Source organism: Tasmannia lanceolata, unplaced genomic scaffold, assembly GCF_043159265.1.
Source record: "Tasmannia lanceolata isolate RefF3 unplaced genomic scaffold, GAP_Taslan_0.1 ptg000025l, whole genome shotgun sequence".
Lineage (NCBI taxonomy): Eukaryota > Viridiplantae > Streptophyta > Magnoliopsida > Canellales > Winteraceae > Tasmannia > Tasmannia lanceolata.
Genome location: NW_027518702.1, coordinates 4,805,853 through 4,825,990, shown reverse-complemented (window position 1 = coordinate 4,825,990; position 20,138 = coordinate 4,805,853). Strand labels below are relative to the sequence as shown.

The 20,138-nt window shown below is 39.7% G+C and overlaps 1 protein-coding gene across 6 annotated transcripts in view; it reads left to right on the top strand.

Annotated features, from left to right (window-relative positions):
* The window catches only part of LOC143858106 (protein DA1-related 1-like), a 34,903-nt gene extending 15,269 nt beyond the window's left edge, over nucleotides 1–19,634 (top strand). For all 6 annotated transcript variants that reach the window (XM_077368728.1, XM_077368727.1, XM_077368726.1 and 3 more), the window contains 8 exons: nucleotides 5,443–5,563; nucleotides 5,905–5,988; nucleotides 15,767–15,886; nucleotides 16,528–16,740; nucleotides 16,861–16,923; nucleotides 17,022–17,140; nucleotides 17,632–17,690; nucleotides 19,084–19,634. In XM_077368728.1, the coding sequence (XP_077224843.1) occupies nucleotides 5,443–5,563; nucleotides 5,905–5,988; nucleotides 15,767–15,886; nucleotides 16,528–16,740; nucleotides 16,861–16,923; nucleotides 17,022–17,140; nucleotides 17,632–17,690; nucleotides 19,084–19,403 (1,099 nt within the window). In that variant the 3' untranslated portion in view covers nucleotides 19,404–19,634. The remainder of the gene's footprint in view (nucleotides 1–5,442; nucleotides 5,564–5,904; nucleotides 5,989–15,766; nucleotides 15,887–16,527; nucleotides 16,741–16,860; nucleotides 16,924–17,021; nucleotides 17,141–17,631; nucleotides 17,691–19,083) is intronic.
* The last annotated feature ends 504 nt before the right edge of the window (nucleotides 19,635–20,138 follow it).

The following is a 20,138-nucleotide window of genomic DNA, read 5'->3' as shown; positions in this document are numbered from 1 at the left end:
GGGTGTTGGACAAACCTACTAGTAATATACTCGTCATACACGAACATCTGCTGAAGTGCTTTTCGATTCAACACCAGACTTTGTATGCTAATGAAATTTGTAGCAAATATGGTCGAAGCAGGACGGCACAACTCCTTCCCACCTGTGAACTTCTTCCTCATCAAATTCAACAAGCCTCCGTGGTTGTAGGTGAACTTTGTAATCGTCCGAGCCTTCTCAATTGTGCTTGCTATGTGAGGAAATACACTCAGTTTGCACAGATGCTCCAAGATGAGATATAAGCAATGGGTTGTGCACAGAGTCCAGAAGAATGTACCATATGCGGCTTCTAGTCTTTTCTCAGCAGCTTTATAACTTGGCTCACTGTCAGTTACAAACTGCACCACATATTCCGGATTCACCTCTGCGACAATCTTTTCAAAGATATTGAATAATTCATCGGCATTCTTCACTATGCCATATGCATCAACGGATTTGAGGAACATGACTCCTTTAGGGCAGTACACCAAAAAGTTGATTAGGGAACGTTATTTGGTGTCTGTCCATCCATCGGCCATAATGCTACAGCCAGTGTATCTCCATGACATCTTAATCTCCTCCAAGTAGTTGTTTACCTCATCCACTATATTCTTCAAAATGGAACCCCTTAAAGCATGATAAGTAGGTGCCTTATAACCCGAACTCACGGCATTCATAGCATCAAACATAGGTTGCCAGAAAGGTGAATTGGCAATGTTGAAAGGGAGATTGGCATCATAGCAAAGCATGCCAACCGCCATGTCTGGTCTATCCACTGTTTCTTTGCTAGCCAAAGTACTTTTAATTCTTGGCTGGGCTCCCGGGGTTGTTCGTGGTGCAAAGAAATTCCTAATCCCTCCTGTGATTCCATTCTTCTTCCTTTTTGTTCTACTCGGTTCTACAAGAACTTCCTTACCCCTTCGCTGAGGCAATGGTGTGCCAATGTCTTCTTCATCATCCTGCTCTTCTTCTTCGTCTGGTGTGCCATTAAAACCTCCAACCTCTGCTTTGGATACGCTCGTCCTAGCCCTTTCTTTTCTCTTTGCATCTAAAAGTTGCTTCATTCGATATTTTACATCTTCAGTCACTTTTTTGCATGATACTACCTCACCAGGAACAATCGCTAAATGTTCTTTCAAGTGGGTTATACCTCCACCCGATATGATTTTGCCACAGAATATGCACGTTACTTTATTTTTTTTGACCTGGAACCAATGTATCTTAAGCCCATGCAGGGTCATCTGATTTAGCGGGTGCTGAACCAATAGAGGATGCTCCTGCAGAAGGTCCCGACCCACTCATTCTGAAATGAAGTAGAAGAAGGGGGAAAATGAATTAGAAGAAAGGAAATGGAAACAAATTACAAAAAAGATGAAGTAGAAGGGGACAAATGAAGTAAGAAATAAAAGAAAGAAAATGGAAAGAAATAAAGAGAACCTTGAGATTGAACTTGAGTTGAAGAGAATAAGATAATATTAGCCTTTACTCACTTGAAATTTGTAGTGTAACTTGTAGCCTTCACTTGAAATTTGTAGTGTAACTTGTAATTTGCAAGCTTTTGCAAATAGTTCTTGTAGTTGTAAGTTGAAGGTAGGTCTTCCCTTTGCTCCAAAATGGACTTGGATTGAGTTGAAGAAGAGTGTAGACTTTTAGGAAATTTAATAGAATAGATAGTGTAAGTGAAAGTAGAAAAGAGAAGGAGAATCACTTGTGTGAAGGTGGAGGAGAAGAAGGTAGGGGAAAGGCTATTTATAGAGTTTTTTATTGTTTGTGCAAGTAAAAATGACTAAAATACCCTTCCCAACAGCTACAAACGGTCACATTTTAAGGCTAAAATGGTAAAAAATCTAAAAGAACCGTTACAGGGGCATTGAGATAATTTCTGCGAAAACAGTCAAACTAGCCGTTATAGGCTATTTCGGACGAAATTTAAATTTCGGATGAAATTATCAAAATTGACCGAAATTTCGGATGAAACGAAATTTTGAGGATTTTGTTCCATTTTCGAAACGAAAACGAAACGTTTCGTCCATTTCGGACGAAACGAAACGAATTTTATAACATTGGTCCCCATAAGATATTCAGTTGACCTGGAGAGTGCCTTGGTCGACTGACCATATGCTTTGTTCGTCGACCGACCATATGCCTTGGTTGACCAAGCATATCCCTTGGAAGACCAACCAATGTTTCTGGAAGGCAAATCAAGAAAATTGATTTTCTATATCTTGGTTGACCAAGCATATCCATAGAAGCACGAAGCGGGGGCGGGGGCCGGAGCGGGGACGAGGAAGCGTGAGGTCTAGAAAGGTTGGGAGCGTCGTGAGAGCGTTAATGTAATATTTTCATCATGTCTTTCAAAATTTTACATAAAAAATAGTAATTTTTAACTATCTTATATAATCTTTCAAAATTGAAGTACATCAAAGGTAGTAATTTCTAACCGTCTTCATTTCATTGCCCTCTTTCCTCATTTCTTCTGAAGATTTGCCTCCGTGCTTGCTCCAATGAACTATTTTGAACATTTGGAGGAGTTTGATGCAAGTAAGTTAGTGAGGGGTTTACTCATAAAGTAATAAGAGTGGGTTGGGAACGGTTTCCATTTCTTCAAGATCTCACTCCCTGGAAGTAGGGTGGCAACGGTTCAGTTTGACCCCCAAACCGAAATTTGAATCAGTTTGGTTCTACTGAACCGAAACCAAACCGAATTTTTGAATTTTTGGTTCGGTTCGGCCAATTTCGCCTCCCCTTACTCATAATCATTGGAAATCGGGGGCAACGGTTCGGTTTCGGTTCGGTTTGAAATTTGAATCGGTTTGGTTCTACCAAACTGAAACCGAATTCTCGGTTCGGTATTGGTTCGGTTTTGGTTGGATTGCCACCCTACCTAGAAGCTCTTTTCTAAGGAGCGCGGAATCGAGGTTCCGAGTCGGGAGCCGCACCCTGAGGGAAGATTCCTGCTTCTAAGATCATATCCCTTGGTTGACCGATCACACGAAGTTCAGTCGATTTCGATGCTTAGGTTGACCAAGCATATTCCTTGATAGACCAAGCAAAGTTTATGGAAGTTTAGTTAATAAATAAGATATAAATGCCATGGTCGACCAACCAAAGGTTCTGTAAATTTATTAATTAAGCTTCACCCTTCCTTTCCTTGGGTCGGGCCCAGCTTTGGTTGACCAACCAAACTGTTCTATGGGTTCCAATGAACACCACACTAGCCCTAGGGCCAACTTGAGTTTCTTAGTCCATTTATATAAAATTAACCATTTTAGAGTGCTATGGACTTGCAGATTTATGAGGAAAATTGGTTTTACGTTCTATTGATGAAAATCACTTCCGGTCTTCTGTGCTTCACGATCAATTCTTGTATTTTGCCTTAGCTTCAAAATGTCTTCAAGTTTGATACCTGCTTCGGCTCTTCATCCAATGTTCGAGTAGTGAGCACCTTCTTCACTCTGGTCCTTTGATCTTGATATACCATAGAAAATCAAATTTGGTTTGTTGATCATCGACACATAGGTCTCAAGCGTACTTGTAGAACCCTTGGGCTAACCGTAATGATTTCCAAATCTCACTGCGAATAAGAGATAACATACACAATTTGCCATCCCTATTTGTAAGGTGTAGAATAGGGGAGGATCATTATCCTCAACATGATGGTATTGTTCATGTTACAAGCCCACTAGATGGAAGCCCATAAAATGATCAACCATAAATCCCTACAGTGGGAAACCTTGTTTCTCAGCACTAATAAGATATGAAATAAAGGAGAGCAATGTGTGAATGGAACTTGCATGGTAGAATATGAATTATCGTTAAAATGATTCTCTCAGGCAGTTAGAGAATCATAATGCCTGTAAAGGGAAACACCCGTGTGTCAAACCTACTTGTAAGGTATGAACTAAGGAGGACTGTGTATTGGGCATGGTCTGAAATTTCGACCGAAATCCGAAATTTCGGATTTCGGTCAACACCGACACCGAAATGACCGAAATCCAAAATTTTCGAAACATACAAAATTTCGACCCAAATTTTGGGAAAAAATATTAATTTTTTTATTCCCATACTAAATTTCAGTCCCAAAAAACGACATTTCATACCTCTTTACTGAATTTCGGCCGAAATTTCGGTTTCGGCTAGGTCCGAAATTTATGCCGAAAGCGAAATTTCAAACCATGGTATTGGGCACCTGATTCACTACTGGTCCCGTAGGTAGCCAATCACGGTTCCACCAAGGGGAAGCCCATAAAAATGATTTTTAAATCACTGCGGTAGGATTTTTATGATTTTCTGTACTGAAAACTAATATCATGCCAAACAGTACCTCACTCCATAGTTACCGTAAGCTTCCTAAAAGGATTGGATGCTCGCTATGGAAGCTAAATTCTTTTCGCTTCTAAAAGTTAACAGAAGCTGTCTTCTATCACAGTTCCTCAAACAAGAATTCACATCCTGGTTAGATGATTATTTTTTGTTAAGGAGTTTTTACCACAATTTGGTAATACCAAAAGCAAGATATACTTCAAGATGCACACTGAATGAGTATTTAAAACACTAAAAAAAAACTTATTTTAAGTTTGAAGTAAAACATATGTAAAATTTTCTTCAAAAACTTATCCTAACGATTAAGGGTAATTTTAGGATGGAGTTTAATGTTAAACATAAATGACACACCAAAATTATAAGATGATATCCCCAAATTTGTAACTGTCATCAACCTTGAAGACCTCCTCTAAACCTAACCCATGTTGACCCTCCGTAAACTATTGTGACCCTATCTCTCCCTATACACATCTTGTTAACTTCACGTGATGCTTTTGACTCGCTTCGTTGCTTTTCTCATCACTTCCCTCGCATTCTCTTTGCCAGAGTCCTCGCTTCAGCTTCCCGCATCGCTTCTCGGATTTGCTTCCGACTCTAGGAACTATGCCTCGGTTTATGCAAGGAGATTGTATTACTTCTAGGTGATCTTCCTACAGATTTTTTATTCTAGGCATTTCGCCTAAAAATAAGAAATTTTACAGTTATTATGTATAAATTAAATAATGTTTTTTTCCCAATTTTTTTGGTTGAATTCCTTTTATTTATATAATTAATTATAAATATGTATAGATTAATTTGATTTTAAATTTTCATTTCATTTATTGTTTATCTAAAGATTAAAATAAGCAAGCTTTTAGGCTTGTGCATTCTTGTATATTGTTTTTCAAGTGATGGATCTCTTGTTTCTGTGAGATTTCCGATGTTGATTTTTGGGAATTTGCTACTTAAATCAAAGAAAATCCTACATAAAAGGAACACAATAACATGTCCAATGTAAAACAACTGAATCAAATGATTAAGACTGTCGAATCCCATCAAAGTTGCATATTTACAAGTTCTGTTTGAATTTCTTATGTCCCTGATAAACAATATTTCTTGTAGGATTTGTGCTGGTTGCAATACTGAGATTGGTCACGGACGCTTTCTGAGTTGTATGGGTGCAGTTTGGCATCCAGAATGCTTCCGTTGCCATGCTTGTAATCTGCCTATTTCTGATTATGAGGTGTGAATCTTGGACGCAATCTATTGTCATCATGGATATGAATTATCTAAAGGGAAATGATATCAGCACAACCACTGACCCCTCTTGTCGTTTATTATTTAAAGAGCTGTCGAGGGTTGATAATATTCCAAAAAGCTCTTGTGAACCAATTAAAAAGGAAAAGATAAGCTGCGTTTGTGCAATTATTATAGAATTGTTGTGCTGATATCGTTTCTCTATCTAAATTCCCAAATTCTCAATCAGTTCTGTTGTTGTGTCGATGTTCCTTTCCTAAAATAGAAGTATGATTTCACCACTTGGACATTTTCTGATTATTCACTGATTCTTTTTTGTTTATATAGTTCTCTATGTCTGGGAATTACCCTTATCACAAGTCTTGCTACAAGGAGCAATATCATCCAAAATGTGATGTTTGTAAACAATTTGTAAGTATCTCTTCTGTGTCAAATTTGTAATCTCTTGATTTCTTGTAGTGGAAGTAGATTATTCTATTTTGTTTGTATTTATTCTCTACAGATGAACAACAATATGCTCTATAGTTGTATATTGTTAAGACACTTCTAATGGGGCAATGCATGATTACTCTTAGGAATATTCAACACCAACTATCCAAAGGGAATGATGCATATTGTTGTGAGAACAAGAGGTTGAGAGAAAGTGAAGAGTTAGAGCCTTTCTCCCTTCACTCATGTATTTATATTAAGATAGAAGGAAAAGACAACTATGCCCTTATGGCATAACACACACATACATAGATATCCAACACTCCCCCTCAAGCTGGAATGTATATATTGTACATTCCTAGCTTGTTACAAATATTGATAAATTTAGTTTTGCTCAATGGTTTGGTGAAAGTGTCTGCTAGTTTATCAGCTGATCGAGTGAAGGTAGTGCACAACACTCCTTGCTGAATCCTGTGTCTAATGAAGTGGCAATCCACCTCAATATGTTTAGTGCGCTCATGAAATACAGGATTGTTAGCAATATAGATAGATGCCTTGTTGTCACAATACAACTCTGTAGGAGAAGACGGAGGAAACCCAATCTCAGATAGAAGAGAGTGCAAGAGAGCGCAGCCAAATGAGCTCACTACAAGTGTGAGACATAGCCCTGTACTCTGCTTCAGCACTTGACTTAAATACAACATTTTGTTTCTTACTACGCCATGACACAAGGTTTCCCCCATCAAATGTGCATTACCCAGTAGTGGACTGTCTGTCAGCTGGAGAGCCAGCCCAATCAGCATCACAAAATGCCTCTAACTTCATATTATTATGTTTCTTGAAAAGTAGCCCTTTCCCTAGAGTGCTTTTCAAGTAACGAAGAATATGCACCACAACGGCCCAGTGAGAAGTACGGGGGGCACTCATGAATTGGCTGATAATGCCTACAACATATGAAATGTCAGGATGAGTGACCATGAGATATAAGAGCTTTCCAACAAGTCTCCTATATCTTCGAGGATCCTCTACTAAGTCTCCCTCTTCTGGAAGAAACTTTATATTTGGTTCCATGGGAGTAGGGGTGGCCAACCGGTTCGGTTCTCGGTTCCTTTTTTTTCGGTTCTCGGTTCTCGGTTCCATGGACCGTAAGAACCGAACCGAACCGTAGTACACAGTAGGACCGAACCGAACCGGACCGAACATAATCGGTTCGGTTCGGTCCGGTTCTTCGGTTCTAATGGCTAATTATTAATTATTAATTATAATTTATAAAAACTTTTAATTAAAGTTATAATATAAGTTACTTTCTTATTATAAGAATAGTATTAACTATTACTTATTAATATTATAAGTAATTTATATTATTAAGTATATGTATAATAGAAATATAAAAATATTATATATATATATATATATATATATATATTCAAAGTTCGGTTCTTCGGTTCCGGAACCGAACCGAGAACATTAGACCCGGAACTGAACCGAATAATTTCGGTTCTTCATCAGTGGAACCGAACTGGACCAAAAATATTTTTTTACAGTTCGGTTCCGGTTCGGTTCTTCGGTTCTGGTTCGGTTCTGGCCACCCTTACATGGGAGTACTAGCAGGTTTGATTCCCAAGGATCTGGTCTCATCTAGAAGGTCCAACACATATTTCCGCTGAGAGAAGGAAACATTTGTACCGGAGTAAGATACCTCAATTCCTAAGAAGTATCGAAGGCGACCAAGATCTTTTGTAGAGAACTGTTTCTGAAGGAAACTCTTCAATAGTTGAATGCCACAAGAGTCACTCCCTGTAATGATAATGTCATCTCTACATATACTATGAGAATGACATATCCAACATCAGATTTGAGGCTAAACACAGAGTGATCGACCTCACATTGCTTCATACCATATCCAATGAGAGAGTCACTGAACTTGCCAAACCAAGCACGAGGGGACTGTTTGAGACCGTATAGGGATTTGCGAAGACGGCACACAAAGGTGGTCAACTCCCCCTGAGCAACATACCATGGGGGTTGCTCCATATACACCTCCTCAACCAACGTACCATGGAGGACAGCATTTGTAACATCAAGCTGGTGGAGAGGCCACACATAGTTGACGGCTAAGGAGAGAAGAACCTGGATAGAAGGAATTTTGGCAACAGGGGAAAAAGTCTCAGTGTAATCAATCCCATACGTTTGAGTGTATCCTTTTGCAACCAACCGTGCTTTGAGGCGCTCAACGGTACCATCAGGGAGGTATTTGATGGTATAGATCCATCGGCATCCAACTGGATGAACGCCAGGAGGATGGGGAACAAGATCCCAAGTATGAGTCGCCTGAAGGGCGTGCATCTCATCATCCATAGCAGCTCGCCAGCCAGGGTGTGCTAGAGCCTCCTGCAAAGACTTAGGCAAGGAGACAGAAGACAAGGAAGCTACAAAGCCACGAAAAGTAGGTGAAAGATGATCATAAGATACATAAGAAGATATAGGGTGAGCGGTAGTGCGTGAGCGTGTCGAGAGGCAATGGGAGTATCTAGTAGAGGTGCAGAAGGAGATAGTACCTGTGAGTGAGACTCTGGGATCTCAGGATGGGACGAGGTTGGCGCAGCCAGAGCTGGAGACGGCTGAGGACGCGATCTGCGCTGATAGACCCGAACGGGTTTAGGAAGTGTCGATGGTGGAGGAGGAGAAGCAGGAGCCGGTAAGGGGGTAGAAATAGAGGGCACCCTATCTAGGAGAACCGGAAGAGGAAGCGGAACCGAAGATGTCGTGGGAGGAGGACTCGCGAAATACGGGACTGACTAAAAAACGATAACATCGGCAGAAACTAGGCACCGGCGAAGGGTAGGACTGTAACATCTGTAGCCTTTTTGGGTTCGTGAATAACCCAGAAAGACACACCAGTCAGCGCGTGGGTCGAGTTTGTCCACATATGGGCCTAGCTTGTGGACAAAACACACACAACCAAACACTCGAGGGGTAAGAGGAAAGGGGTCACCGTGAGGTTGGAGGACCGAAAACGGTGAGCGGTTGCCTAACACGGAGGAGGGAAGACGGTTAGCGAGGAAGCAGGATGTAAGAATGGCATCACTCCAATATGTCTTAGGAAAATGTATCTGAACAAGGAGAGTACGGGTCATGTTAAGAAGGTAGCGCAACTTCCGCTCAGCAATACCATTTTGCTGAGAGGTGTATGCACAGGAGGATTGGTGAAGAATGCTGTGAGTGACTAAGAAGTCCTGAAACCCACTCGAAGAGGAAAAATACTTTCGAGCATTATCAGTTCGCAAACACTTAAGGGAACAATCATATTGAGTAGTAATTTCAGCATAAAATGTGCGAAAAGCAGTAAACACCTCAGAACGATTTTTAAGTAAGTAAACCCATGTCATTCGACTAAAATCATCCACAAATACAATGAAGTATGTATATCCAAAAAGTGACTTGGTCCTCGAGGGACCCCATACATCTTAATGAACTAACTCAAAAGGTTTCAAAACTCTACTATCAAGCCTAGGCGGGAACGACACATGATGGTGCTTCCTAGTTCACAAGACTCGCACTGAAATGACTGAATTCTAGAGGAGACAAGGGAGGTCTGTCTGAGGCACTGAAGGGATGGATGACCAAGACGACAATGCCACTGATAGGCATCAATAGAGCTGCTCAAAATGGTGGGAAAGGGATGGCACTGAAGATGATAAAGGCCGCCTAGCTCACGACCCGTTCCAATCGTCTTCCCAGTCGAGAGATCCTGAAAAACACTATATGAAGGGAAAAATGAGATAGAGCAATGCAAAGATTTAGTAAGTTGGCTGGCTGATAACAAATTAAAATGAGAGGTGGGAACACACAAGACAAAGGAGAGAGTAAGACCCTCATGGGGTGAAAGGGAACCACTACCAGAAATGGGGACTTTGGTGCCATCAGCCAAAGTAACAAAACGAGAATGAGAAGGAAAGGACTGAAAGGATGTAAGGGATTGAGAGTTACCCGTCACATGGTTGGATGCTCCAGAATCAATGATCCAGGAGCTGGAGCTAGTTAGAAGGGAAGCAGGTGCACTACCTGACTGGACAATCTTGGCGGAGGGAGAGTGGCTGCGAAGGCGGAGACGTTGAAGCTTGTCATAATCAGCTCTGGTGAACGCAAAAGGCTCGTCTGGAAGATCTGAAGCAGAAGACTGGAATGTGGCATCAATGGGGGACGCAGCAGAGGGATGGGCAGCGCGGGAATGGCGGAGCTCTGGATGGAGCACGAAGCAAGTATCAACACGGTGGCCATCCCTCTGACAGTGTGTGCAATATGGCCGACCACGACCACCGGTATCACGGCCACCACCCATCACACGACCACGGCCACGGCCACGGCCAAAGGAGCCGCGACCACGACCAAAGGAGCCAGTTCCACGACCAGAAGAACCAGTGCCACGGCTGGAAACAACCCCAGTATCATAAGAGGCAAGAGCGGAATCCTCAGAAGGAAGCATAGTGGAGGAGCCACTCGGGGAACACTGCTGAGCACGGTGGTAATTCTCCGGGAGGGAAGGTATGGTCCCTGAGCCAATCAACTGCTGACAGAATGATAAAAAAATCTGGGCCTAAAGACTCAAGGTAGTGTATAGCCCTAAGTTGATCCCGCTGACGAGCAAGGACTGTGGGGTCGGAAGTGGGAGGCATAAATATATCGAGTTGCTGGCATAGAGAAATAAACCTACTGTAGTGGTCGGAGAGGGCTAAATCGCAGAGCTCAAGTCGAATCCACTCAGAGTAGGTCGCACAGATGCGAGTGAGGTTGTCAACCCCAGAAAACATGAGAGCAGCATGGTCCCAAATATCCTTGGCAGTCGCCAAGTCCATCATCGGCCGAGAAATATGAGAAGCCGTGCTCTGCCACAGCAACGTGCGAACCATCGCATCATCCTGACGCCACCGGTCATAGGAGGGATCAGAGGAGGGTGGAGGACACTACTCAATGAGAGAGACTCGGCCACGAGCGAGAAGATAGGTCTCAACCGCCCTCCTCCAGCTAAGATAATTGGAGCCGTCGAGGCACTCCGAAGTTATCTGGGGAAATGACTGCTCAACAGAGGGAGAGTATACTGTGGGATGGTAGCTCAAAGGAGAAGGAGCCCCGGGATGATCAGTCACACTGTCAGCAAGGGAGTGAGAGGGAGGAAGATCCGAAGTATTCGATGGATCCATCGGAAGAGAAAATGCTCATGACGGCCCAAAAGGAGATGAAATGGAAGAGACAAAGAGAAGTCACAAGGACGACTCCATCAGACGAGCGCGGCTCCGACTACAAATGAGGAGGAGAGGCATAGAGAAAACAAGGCACATGTAGAGACATAGAATGAAAGAGGCAATCAGAGCCACAAAAAAAGAGGAGTAATAGAAATAGGAGATTTAGGCTATTTTTATTTTATTTTTTTTAAAGGAAGGGGATAAGGAGTTAGGGTTTTATGAGGGAGGGGATTTAGGAGTTATGAGTGAAGATGGAATTAGTGGTGGGTTTTAGGAGAGAGAAGATGGGAGAAAATATAGAAAAGAGGGAGAGATGTAGTAGGGACAGCAGGGGGGGGGGGGAATGGAGGAGTTTGATGGAGGGATACGGCGGGGAGGGGGCGGTAGTGGAGGAGGTAGAGGGAGGGGGGGGGTTAAGAGTGGGAGGGAGGAGGGGCGTGGAGGGCTGGAACCAGGGGGGGCGTGAGCAGGGAGAGAGAGAAGAAGAGGCGTGGGTGGAGGCAGGTAGTGGGGGAGAGGAAAAGAAGAAAAAGAGGAAAAGAAAAAGAAGAAAAAAAAAGAAGTGGGGAAGAAGAAGGTGATTAGGGCATAGGAGTTTGTGGGGAAGAAGAAGACTCCACTTTGGTCCCTAGGGCACACTAACTCTAGGGCTCTGATACCATGTTGTGAGAACGGGAGGTTGAGAGAAAGTGAAGTGTTAGAGCTTTTCCCCCTTCACTCATGTATTTATATTAAGATAGAAGGAAAAGATAACTATGCCCTTATGGCATAACACACATACATAGATATCCAACACATATTATTGCAAGTACACACCACTGATATTTTGATTGGACTGGAGATAGGTGAAAGTGGATTGGTACTTGAGATGGTTTTATCGGCCCGTTTACCCAACCTCTTAGACTCTGTGACTTAACACAAGAGAGACCACCACCCCAACCACGCGTTTGTTGGATTGTTGTCCGTTCTTTCACACAATGGTTGTAATAGTTGAGAAGGGAGAAATGAAGACAACAACTTTTCTTATATCAGAACTCTCTTCTGGTTGGCAGCACAAATCAACAAGGTTTTAAATGTCGGCTTCTCTATGCATGTTGGTCTCCACAGAAATGGAAACATGTTGGTTTCGGTCTTTTCGCTGGAATTATGTAAAAATCAAGGAAGTTTACGGAAATGGATTCGAATTATAGAAACTTCGGATGGAACTTTAGGAAATACTAGAATAAGCGCAAATACATGCTTAGGAACCATCACATGAGAAAGAAATCATCTATAATGGTTTAACGAGATAAAAGACCTAATGGCATGCATTGTCATGCTTGTTTGGAACAGTATACAACCACACACACGCGCGCGCGCGCACACACACACAGATATATATATATATATATATATATATATATATATATATATATATATATATATATATATATATGAGGAAAGTGAAGCTACACCGCCGGCTTAAAATACAATGGGCCCACATTGTTTTGGTGATCCAAACCATTCATTTGATTGGCCCTCACATAGATAGGGTGTCCACCAAAAATCAGCTCCATAGGATCATCCCAACCCTTCAAACTGTGGAGGCAAAAATGGACAAATTTGTGAAGGTTTTTACACGTTCATTTTTGCCTCCACAAATCGTAGGGTTGGGATGATCCTATGGAGCTGATTTTTGGTGGACACCCTATCTATGTGAGGGCCAATCAAATGAATTCTTTTTTATCACCAAAACAATGTGGGCCCATTGTATTTTAAGCCGGCGGTGTAGCTAAGTTAGCTACACCGGCGGTGTAGCTTCACTTTCCTCTCTCTCTCTCTCTCTGTATATATATATATATATATATATATATATATATATATATATATGAGGAAACTGTTGGTGAGCTTAAGCTCACCAAACTTATGGTGAGCTAGCTTGCCCAATCACATGGGTCCCACATTTTGGGGAGTGATCCAAACCATTCATTTGCAAGGCCTTATCATAGAGGGGGTGTACCAAAAATCAGCTCCATAGGATCATCCTAACCCCTCCATTTGTGGAGGACAAAAATGGGGCAGATTTGTGTCTGTCCATTTTTGTCCTCCACAAATGGAGGGGTTAGGATGATCCTATGGAGCTGATTTTTGGTACACCCCCCATCTATGTAAGGGACTTTCAAATGAATGGTTTGGATCATCCTAACAAAGTGGGCCCCCATGTGATTGGGCAAGCTAGCTCACCATAAGTTTGGTGAGCTTAAGCTCACCAACAGTTTCCTCTATATATATATATATATATATATATATATATATATATATATATATATAAACAATAAATGTAGGAAAAATGTCTCTCATTTCATTAATTCGTAAGGAAAATATAATCTAGTGAAGGAGTGCAATATAATGATAGAAATCTAAAGGTTTATCGAACAAAAAATAATAATTAATTTTTGAAATGAAAGAAAATTTCTGATTCTCATATATAAAGTTATATAGAAGCTAGTATATTTTGAACATATATGTTTTTTCTATTTTTAAAGAATTTTCCATAGGTGATTTTTTTTAACATATGTGTTTTTTCTATTTTTAAAGAATTTTCTGATAAGCCATTCAAAAAATAATAATTTTCTTATAAAAATAAATAAAATTATTAATTTTTGAAATGTCAAACGGTAGATTGGGCAAGAACTCACTAATGATAAAATTAAGAGCTAACATTATATATGATTCGCTTTTATTTGAAAAAACCTACTTTTCCCCAATTTTTAAAAAATATAAAACCATGAAAAAAATAAAAATTCATGCACTTATCCATATGCAAACTCATCAACTCAAAAATATTTTATGCTTTATTACCATAATTGAAAAAATTAGAAAAAGTATCAAATAAGCACTACCCAAGATAAACCAGTAAAACCAAGGCCTCTCTATGTACTTTGGTGAAAATTTTGACATATTAACGAAAATTCTGTATTTTACATACTAACTTTGTAGTGTTTCGGTCGACTTGACTAAAACGTTACCAAAATATATACATTCGATTGGGTTTCGTTTCGATTTGGGATTGGAATGGAAACATGTCGGTCCCTATTCTGCTCAAATACCTCACTCGAAGCTATGTTACTTAGGCACCGAAATGCATGTTGGTGATAGGCACGGAGAAGAGGTGCAAGTCAGTCTGACATCCTAACACAGTAACATGTCATCCATGTTGTGGTATTAAACAAAACATGTAAAATAAAATGAATACATAAAGATATGTAAGAATATAACACTATATCTACCATTTAAAAAAACAATATAGCAATATATCTAGTTATAAAGTGAACTAAAAATATGTAAATACTTAATGAACACAAGCAATATCATGGTGATAAATCAAAATCGTTTTTTTCTTGCTTTCAGAAATAAATATCCTTTTCTTTGGCAGGTAAGCTTTTGTTAAGGTAAAAAGACATTACAATCGAAAAGAACAAAGCACCACCCCTATCCCTAGATACGATAATCTAAAAGAAAGGGGAAAAACGAAAGATCCCAGATGATCCAAAGTCTTCTAACTCACCCTAGATATATTAACTAATAGATAGGGGAAAACTACGGATTCCAAATAATTCACATTCTCCAGATCTTGGCCTGGAAGAGATCAACCTTCATGTGGAGGGTTATCGGCATCTTGGAATCTTTGGGAGTGTCTTCGGTGGGTAGTGTAGGGATATTTCTTCTTTTTGAACCTCCTGCCATGGCTCACCTTCGGATTCATTGTGATCCGTCAACAATTGGTCTTCTGCGGCATCTTGAGCTTTGTGGGATTGATGTCGTTTTCCTTATTATTAATAGCCTTGCCGGGTCGTATAAATTCTTCTTCTTCAAACCTCAACCTGCGGGATTCCATCGACCTCCAGTTCTAGGACTGCGTACCTATTGGTATTGTTCGCCTTGCTTGGCATATTATCTTTTGGCTTTTCATTTCTCTTTTGCATTCTTCACCCCCCATTGATTTGAGATTTCTTGGCTAGCCTCCATTCCTGCTTTGGCATATTTCCCAGTTCCTTAGGGTTCATTGAACACCCTTGCGGAGTGTGACTGAAATCCTTACAGATATGACAAGGATTTGGCTTCCAGTCATACTCTATCCTCTGTCTAATAATACCTGTAGAAAAAATTTCCCAGAACATAGTCATGTAGTCATACAACAATTTCCCAGCACATTTCACTTTTTTGCCGCAATCCTTCCTTTGTGACATTTCCATTGTTTTCACTGCCAAGCTAGGAGTCCTTTAACAGGTATCTGTTTTTGGGACATTTCTGCCAGCCAGCATGCAAGACTCAGAAGAATTTCATGATTTTTTTCATTAGTTGAAATATTTTGAGATTGTGGAATATCTGAATGCTTGAGCTTCTGTCCGTGTATTGAAATGCATTGAATTGTTACGAGAATATCTTGAATGAATTATACGATGTTTTATTTTTTTCTTTGGATACTGGTGACTTACTGATCAAGTTGTCATTTTGCTATGGACCTTTTCTTGCAGATTCCAACAAATGCTTCTGGCCTCATTGAATACAGGGCACATCCTTTCTGGCTCCAAAAATATTGCCCTTTACATGAGCTTGATGGTACTCCTCGGTGTTGTAGTTGTGAACGAATGGAGGTTGGGCTCGAATATTTAATTCATCAAAGACCTCTTTATCCCACAAATATCGTTCTCGAGAATTTCTCAGCAAGGGAAAAATCTCGGGATATATTAGTTTTTTTTTAAAAATTTCTGGTTTATATCCGGAAAAAATGATAAAAATAAAATTATTTAAAAATGTATAAATATATGAAATTTATGAAAAACTATAAAATAAAATTATTGTAAAAATATCGGGATAATATCGTGTTATTATCATGATATTTTTTTTTTTGAAATTTTTTTCAGTGTGTTATTATCATGATATTTGATGATAAAAATAGAAAATCGCTATATTTTAAAATCTCTGGATTATTTTTGGATTTGTCGTTTTATCAAAATGTCACGATAAAAACGTGATATTTTGAAAATATCGGAGATATTTGTGACATAGATCCCAGCATGAAATTCTATATCCGTTTATGCTCACAAATGTTTCACAGAGCATGTGTAGTTAATCTAGTGATTTATATTAATTTGTGAAAGACCTTATCCGCCGATCAATTGTCCTTGATTTACATTGCTCTTCTTGCATTCTTTTAATTCTTCTTCGTATGTAATCTTGTGATTAACATGATTAAACACTGCTAAAATTTCTTATTTTGTGCTAATTTTCCCAGCCTAGAGATACAAAATATGTCTCCCTGGACGATGGTCGGAAGCTCTGTCTGGAGTGTCTGGATTCCGCTATCATGGATAATGAAGAATGTCAACCCCTTTACCTCGATATCCAAGAATTTTATGAAGGTCTAAATATGAAAGTGGAGCAGCAAATTCCATTACTTCTGGTTGAGAGACAAGCACTAAATGAGGCCTTGGAGGGAGAAAAAAATGTAAGCCAGTCGCATGAAAACCCTAATTTCAGTTGCAAAGCAGTGTCTTTTGTTATGTAATGTTAATGATTTTTCTGGCCATTGGTTTTCTGACTTCTTATTGTTTTTTTATTTGAGCAGGGGAATCATCACTTGCCAGAAACCCGAGGGCTGTGTCTGTCTGAGGAGCAGACTGTCAGCACTGTGAGGATTGTTCATTCTTAACTCTGAAAGTTATAAAGTGTATTTCTTAAAAGGAATTTTGTATGAGAGCAAGTTTCCATTTTTTCTGAAAATACCAGATTTTAAGGAGGCCAAAGATTGGGGCTGGCAATCGAGTCATGGATATGATAACGACACCATATAGGCTCACTCGTCGATGTGAAGTGACCGCTATTCTCGTTTTGTACGGGCTTCCAAGGTATTAATTTCTTCCTGTTTTTTCCTTCCTTTCTCTGGTGTCACTATTTCTATGTAATATAATGATTCCAGTTAGATTTTTTTAATTGGTTATATGGGCATTTTGGTAATAAATTTTAGGCTGTAACTCTTTCTGTCAGAGCACTGTCTTTATTTTTATTTTACTATGATGGAAGAAATCACCTAATGCTAATTGGAATCAATATCAGTTATATGGGCATTTTGGTGATAAATTTTAGGCTGTAACTCTTTCTGTCAGAGCACCAAGTCTTTATTTTTATTTTACTATGATGGAACAAATCACTTAATACTAATTGGAATCAATATCTATGATCATTTCTTGTCTCAATTTAGACGTAACTTAGATTGTGGATTTGAGAAATATAGTCTGTAAAACCCCTTTGTTAGACAAAATGCTGATTCCCATTGTTACAGACATATCATTAGTGTGATTTGGATGATAATCTTACTGGTTTGAAAGTCATAATGCAGATTACTGACTGGGTCGATCTTGGCACATGAGATGATGCATGCATGGCTGCGACTCCAAGGTAGTTTCTGGTCTTCCAAGTAATGATGATTTCATGGTTAAGTAGTTAAGAATTGAATCAACTAATTCATGTAGCTATTGTTTCCAACTTTCTGTGTTCTCCGGCTTTAACACAAACAATAGGAAGACTGAAAAAAGGATTGATTATGTAGAATAAAACAAAGCAATTCATCCCTAAATAATATCAGATAAGGCATGTACAATGTATCAAAGGTGCGTAGCAGTTATACATAATTACCAAACAATGAAAGATAACAACTTTATTAATTGCCAGATTACATCAACGAGGACATGGCAACCCACCAATGCAACAACAAACAGTGAAAACCCAAAAAACCTCAAATCATTACCAATTTATACAACCTCCAAGGTTTTAAATTTCAGTTTCGGTTTCAGTTTCGGTCGGCACTCGGCACAGAAATAGAAACCTTTTGGTTTCAGTGGAAATTTCGGTGGAAATCTTGTAAAATCATGACAACGTATGGAAACATATGCAAATGATGAAATTTTGAGATAAACCTTGGGACATGTAGAATAAGCACAAATACATACTTAGAAACCATCACACAAGCAAGAAAGCCATCATGGCTTAATCACATCGAACACCTAGTGACATGCATTGCCGCAAATGTACGGAGCAGTTTAGTCATTAAAGAAGTACAATGTAATAAAGTACAAGACAGTGCAATGACCATTCTCCCTTCTAAGGACCCTAACTCTATGTCTACCATAGAGTTATGAGATATTATTGGTCCAATGCTGATCTGACATCCCATGCATAAGATATGATTACTTTGTTTTGCAATTTAATGATGCTGCCTACCAAATATCATTCTCTACATTAATGAAATGAAGTGGAATACAAATCATAAAATATTTCCATTTTTTGTCATTCCGACCATTTCGGTTGAATTTTGGGAATTTCGGTCGAAATTTCAGGGAAATAATGATGTGGAATGAAATCATGTAGATTTCGTTTCGGTAGGGATGGAAATTGAAACATTTCGGTCGTTTCGGAGAAATTTAAAACCATGCCCACATCAACCAACCAGTCAGAGTTCACCTCACCCCGGTCTGTTACATTGTAGAGACAGAACCCCAAATATATAAAAAGGGCGGCCCAGTGCACGAGGCTCCCGCCATTACGGTGTCTGGGGAGGGCTAGATGTACGCGGCCTTACCCCTGCTTTGCAGAAAGGCTGTTTCCGTGACTCGAACCCGTGACCACCAGGTCACAATGGAGCAACCTTATCGTTGCGCCAAGGCTCGCCCTCATAAATATGAACAGAAAAACATATAACCCTCCTCCATTCATATGTCAGATACTCAGATGACCACTTCGTATCCAACCATGATACAATATAATTACACTGTAATTGTTTCTTTTCTTACAGGATATCGCACTCTTAGTCAAGATGTTGAAGAAGGCATCTGCCAGGTACTGGCTCACATGTGGCTGGATTCGGAGATCATGTCTGGGTCCGGTAGTAATGTTGCTTCTACATCATCGTCCTCCTCTGCACCCACATCCTCAAAGAAGGGAACACGGTCTCAATTCGAGAGGAAACTCGGTGACTTTTTTAAACACCAGATTGAATCAGACACTTCGGCTTCCTATGGAGACGGTTTCAGAGCTGGTAACCGGGCAGTTATTCAGTATGGCCTCCGACGGACCCTTGACCATATTCAGCTAACGGGGAGCTTTCCTTACTGAAGTTTTGATCATGGTTTGATCTTTTTCCCCACAGGTAATTTAAATTGCTTGGCCCTCTTGTTAGAGAGAGTTTAGGGCTATTACATATAAGAATCACATGAGGTTAGTGATCAATAAAATGCAATGTTTTGCATGTAAGTTGTATCTGCATATCAATGACTAAGCCTCTTATGAACATTGGTTACTTACAGAAGAATACTCAATAAATTAAGTTATCAAGCCTTACAGTAATACACTCTTGTTCTGGTTTTCCAGAATTCTCTATTTTTCCGTTGTTTTTTTTTTTTTCTCTTTTTGATAGAATACTTTTCCATTGTTTGGTTACTTACACATGAAACAATTACTGTTCAAGTTTCATTTTGAGAAACCTTCAATTTATAATTCCTCTAAATAAGTGATGATCATATCATTTCCCTCTAAATCATGGAAAGAAAGAAAAAAAAAAAAAAAAAAAAAAATTCTGCCAGAATTATTTTTCCGGCATTCCATAGTGGGTACGTTTGGACGTGCTAAGCTTAGAAGTGGAGGAAAGGAAAATAGATTCCGGTTTCTTTACTCTGTGTTTACTCTTGATTTGGGTGGAAAGTTGAACTGTGAAATAAATCAATAATGCATGCATTTGAGAAAATAGATTCCCATTTCTTTACTTTGCTTTTCCTCTTGAGGGTGGAAAGTTGAACAAGCAAACATTGCTGAGAAAAGGTTTGGTGCAGCCAATTGGATGTATGCCAGGTG